The sequence below is a fragment of the Montipora foliosa genome, chromosome 3, assembly GCF_036669935.1.
Source record: "Montipora foliosa isolate CH-2021 chromosome 3, ASM3666993v2, whole genome shotgun sequence".
Taxonomy (NCBI): Eukaryota; Metazoa; Cnidaria; class Anthozoa; order Scleractinia; family Acroporidae; genus Montipora; species Montipora foliosa.
The window spans coordinates 58,553,801-58,558,800 of NC_090871.1; the positions used below are offsets into that span (position 1 = coordinate 58,553,801).

General features: G+C 41.4%; 1 protein-coding gene across 5 annotated transcripts in view; it reads right to left on the minus strand.

The window, feature by feature from the left end:
- Positions 1 to 5,000, minus strand: part of LOC137995041 (uncharacterized) — a 15,004-nt gene that overhangs the window by 4,280 nt on the left and 5,724 nt on the right. For 4 of the 5 annotated variants that reach the window (XM_068840614.1, XM_068840612.1, XM_068840615.1 and 1 more), the window contains 3 exons: positions 3,369 to 4,316; positions 1,821 to 1,940; positions 1 to 313 (listed from right to left, as the gene is read on the minus strand). The exon at positions 1 to 313 is cut by the window's left edge and continues 116 nt beyond it. In XM_068840614.1, the coding sequence (XP_068696715.1) occupies positions 1 to 313; positions 1,821 to 1,940; positions 3,369 to 4,316 (1,381 nt within the window). The remainder of the gene's footprint in view (positions 314 to 1,820; positions 1,941 to 3,368; positions 4,317 to 5,000) is intronic. The other variant, XM_068840616.1, reaches the window with a different exon arrangement.

A 5,000-nucleotide genomic window follows, 5' to 3' on the forward strand; every position in this document is an offset into this window, starting at 1 on the left:
AACTTCGCACCCTTTTTCGGCACATCGATCTCGATGTTTTCAATCATCGGTTTTGTAATATTTTGCTTCAAAACCATGAGTGGTTTCACGTATCCTGAAACACCAGACTTGTTCGGTGGCATAATACGAATTTCCTGCATTTGTGGCACTCCATTCACAAGTTTGGGCTTCACCCGAAGGGTATACTTAGCAACCAAGGGCTTGTCCCCTGGAACGGGTGCGACCAAATCCGACTCCAGCTCGGCGTTAACAAGGTCCTTCACCTCTTTGGGCATAATTTCCTTTGCAGTGGGTGTACTAATCTTATCCTTGGCTGCAAGATAAAGAAGACAAGCCGAACATCAAAATACACTAATCATTTCCAAGATATTGACCAGCAAAGATCTGGAACTTCATGCCCTTGCACAAACATTAGCAATTCGTTAATGTCTACCTTTCGAAAAAAACCTGAACGACGTATTAACAAAAGTGGATTACTGTCTATATGTTGAAACCTACGAGATCATCACAAGTTTGTCAACGTATTTCTGAATGCAAATAGCATAGTGACCAATATTTCATTCATGAAGTCAGTTTGTACCGACCTAAAATATTATGTTTTGCTGTTTCATTATGTGTCCTCTCCTGTCTTGATTAGATTTTCTAAATCCGGTTGGAAGCGAATTTGTCTTTAATTAAATACATTCTATTTTTATAATAACGCTCAGGCTAAGATTAACCTGGCTAATTTAAAGAACATGCATACTAAGAACTCTACCCTGGCTGAGACTCATTAAGAACGTCTTAATTTTGCTCATATGTTCTTCGCTTTTGTGAGTAGTATAAATAAAGGCAAAAGAAATGTAAAACTGTAGTCTAAAAGAAAAATTAACTCAATTACTCAGGGAGGTTTTTTTTTAACAGTAACAAACTAAGTGGTTTTCTTATAGCATGATACTCTGAATAACAACACAGTTTGTAGTCGAATTTAGTACACCACACAACTTTAAGAACATGCTTAAGAACGTTTTTACGCTCCATTCGTAAAAAAAATACAAGAACGTTTAACTTCAGCCCAAAAGGGCATTCAATGTATTATGGGAAGGATACGACCCATAAGACTTTGCAAACTTACAAAATTCTGCTGCTATCTTTTTTGTAACATGTTAGTGCATTGATATCTCCATGGAGGGAGACCATACGTAATGCGCGTGCGTGGCTCCAACAATGTAGGAAGAGCTGGGCAAACGGGGTCAACATTGTTGCCCTTCGCTTTGACGATCAGGGAACAAAAGAAATTCTGGGAGTTGTTGGCTCAAAAGTTTGACCAGTTTTAAACTTCGTGCAACAACTCCCAATAGCACGCAAAAACATACATAAGGGTGTGCAAAAAGGTCACAACATGTCACGCCCAATGATGATGGGAGTTGTTGGCCAAAAATGTTGCGGCCATTTGCACGGGGCTTTATAAAAAGAGTTTACTTCAAATCATTAATCAACAATTAGACCCGTAGCCTGAATGGGCTAATGACCGGTGGCCCTTGAGGGCGAAGGGTCTAATTGTTTTAGTATCACCCAACTAGTCGGACAGAAAAGGCAATAATAAAGTTAGCAAATGCAAGTTGAAGAAATATTTATTTGGGAATAAATAGAAAGAAAGTGTCACGCTTTTCGCTACTCGAGGACTAGTGCTAAAAGTCCTCTAGTAGCGTAGCCAATCAAAATGCAGGATTTGCATTAGTCCACTAGTTGGGTGATACTAATAAAAGGTAGCTCTTGTTCAATGCAATAGGAGACGCGATAAAGTTCAAACCATATTCAATGACATAGTTCAGTCTTACCCTTGCAGAGACCACATGTCTTGGGACAGTTAATCTCCCACCACGTGTCGTTGCAGTTGGAGTATGCATACGCACAATCCTTATAAATGTCTTCACAGTAAATATTGAACACATAAGGCACTGAAAAGCAAGAGCGCAAGACAAGAAGGAATGGTAAACAGCGCGTGTGCGAAAACTAGAAAAATGAGGGTTCAAAACAACTGAGTGATCACGCAGAGACTGAATATTTGACGTTATCACAACGTCTTCATCAATCGAAGGGTTGATTTCATTATCGGTCACGTGATTGTAAACCACGTGACCATTGTAGATTGCTGTAAGTCGGAAATGTTTTGGATCAGGTTATACTTCCACGGCAGGAAAACAATCTTTTCTGTAACCTGACGGATGTGTGATAAAGTAAATTTGAAGCATTTTTACTTCCGAATCTTATAATCAGAATGGCAGTTGTATATCGATGCATGACTCTACGAAACGCTAACTCTGCCTGAAATCGCACTAGTTTGCTGAAGAATGCGCAATAAAACTAAACACATGAATTGGCCAAACATTTGGCGTGTTTAATTTGATCCGGGACACTTAATTGTGGCAACACATTAACTCTACAGGATTCCATTGTTCAGCAAAAGTGGGGCTACAATCCAATGTCTGGTGACAGGGGATGGGGAATGTTTTCCTTGCGAGGTACCGACGGTACGAGGGCCAAGGGAAGAAGGGCGAATTGCTCGAGAAAAGTATCTTTTATCCTCGAGGGAACACGAGGGAACGCCCCCTCTATCTCCAGGGGTGATTCTTGACACAAACCGGGCTTACGGACCATTTCGTGACCGGCATAGCTCGACACAAATAACGTTATGCGTGAACATAATGTTTGGTTAGCGGATGAGAGGAGAGAACACATCCCCATGCCCAATCTATTTTAAGCTTCGCAACATGCTGCGATTTTTGGTCTCGTGCCCATGCATGATCGCGCAGACAATGATAATCAATTAGGTGTCTTCCTTAAAATAGACGCGCATCATGGCCAGGGTTTAAATTTAGATTTAAAAAAAATATATAATTAGAAAAGGCCCATGCTTGGTGGATGTGTTCTCTCCCCTCGTCCTCTCTTTTTAGACGTCATTCAGAGCGACTCCTACTCACATTGACACGTTTTCTGAGTAAAGAAAGTGCTGTCGTATCAAAAGTTGTTTGGCTTCACTTCCCGATTAAAATATCTTAAGGAAATCACAGTGAAGAAATTTAAAATGAGAAACTTTGGGGTGTAGGGATGGCGCAGTGGTGAGAGCACTCGCCTCCCACTAATGTGGCCCGCGTCAGATTCCCAGACTCGGCGTCATCTGTGGGTTGAGTTTGTTGGTTCTCTACTCTGCACCGAGAACTTTTCTTCCCCTCTCCTCAAAAACCAACATTTGACTTGATTAGCGTTAATTGTTAATTTCAGTTTACAGTGTCCCCAATTCGTGCTCCAGCGCTAGAACGACTAGACACTAGAATAAAATTCCTTTCTTTCTTTCTTTTTTTAACGTTGTCTTTAACACTACTTACTCGGTGGCGCCTTGGGTAACTTTGGACATGGCTTACAATCTTCGGGTGGTGGCACTTTCTTGCAACACGTCCAAGGAGTCTGCTCAGCAGCATCGGCATTAGCACTGGTATCCTGGACAACCGACTGGCCTTTTGTGGCGAAATCCATATTACCTGTACCGGACAAAGATACACTTGCACCGTAAGGACTAAAATCTCCGTTCATCTTGGTAGACGCATCCGCATTATCAACGTGAAGTCTGTGTTCAGACTTTGCCGCCTCCTGTGACGATAGGATTGCAGCGGACGGCGGCGGAGAAATGACAGGTGGTGATGTAATGATGAGTAATGACTCTTGAGCTTTATCACGATGCAACTCTGATGGTTGTGCAGGTGATTGTTGTTGTGTTTGTGATGCATTTGGCCTGACTGCGGATACGGTTGATGATAGCATTTGTGATGCTTCATGAAGAGCTGGAATCAGCTTTGACACGTGCTCGAGCAGTTTCTCAGCTTTTTGAGTATACGAATGATCTCCCGATTGATTTTGTGCAAGTACTGTCGTTGCTTCATTAGATTCCAATGTCTGCGATTGTGATTGAGTTTGTGGGAGGGATTCTAATGCTGCACCTTGAGGCAGTTCTGGTTCATGAGCAAGTGACTGCTGTGATTGTTTTGAATTAGACTGATCGTCATATTCCATTTGTGGCGGTGCCACTAATGGAAGTGATTGCTGCTTTTCTTGTGAATATGTCTCAGCTGTAGATTGAGTTTGTGAAAGCTGATCCGATGCATCTCTAGGGTACTGCTCTATTAAATTTTCAGATGATTTCTGTGGCGTTTCTTGTGAATATGGCTGACCACCAGAGACCGTTTGTGAAGGTGCTTTTGATGAGTTTGACTGACTGATGATGAATATTTGTGTTTCGTTAAGTGATTCAGACTGAGTTTGCGACATGTTATTATCTTCTGTAGGAAAAAAATATGACGAAATGTAAAATAGCGTTAATTCGTTGTTTAAAATTGTTGCTCGTCCAAATTTGCAACGATATATCAACGAGCTAATCGTAGAGGCACTCCCAGGGGTTTTGGCTAATTGGAACTGGGGAACAGGGAAACAATGTCAAAATATTTTAGGGAACAAGGGAACAAAAACAATTTAAAACAAGCAAATATTTAAAGGGAAGAAGAGGACAAAGAAAGTGTGTATCAATATTCCAGGAATAAATTTGTTATGAAAGGTGCGGATGTTTGGAGAGAAAATCGACAATTGGAGTCAGGTTATCGCGTCCTCCACACAACCTCAAAAATTAGGGTTATTTACATGAGACCGGGGTGAACTCAGACCGGTATGAATTTGTACCCGTATGAAATTTTTTTAGCCGTTTACATGAAACCGGGGCGAAATGCTTTGGTCCCTGGTTTCGGGAAGAAATGATATGTTTTGTCTAATAAATATATGGCTGACCCAAAAGCATACAGGCTTGAAATTTCTCGACCCGGTCTGAGGTTTTTATGTCATTTACACGAGAACGGTACGAACTCAGACCGGTACGAAAATTTCTCGTCTCGGTTAGTGGAGGTCAGACCGGTCTGAGTTCATTGTCAGGCCGGTCTCATGTAAAAGCATAAGAAAAAATGTATAGAGGTCGA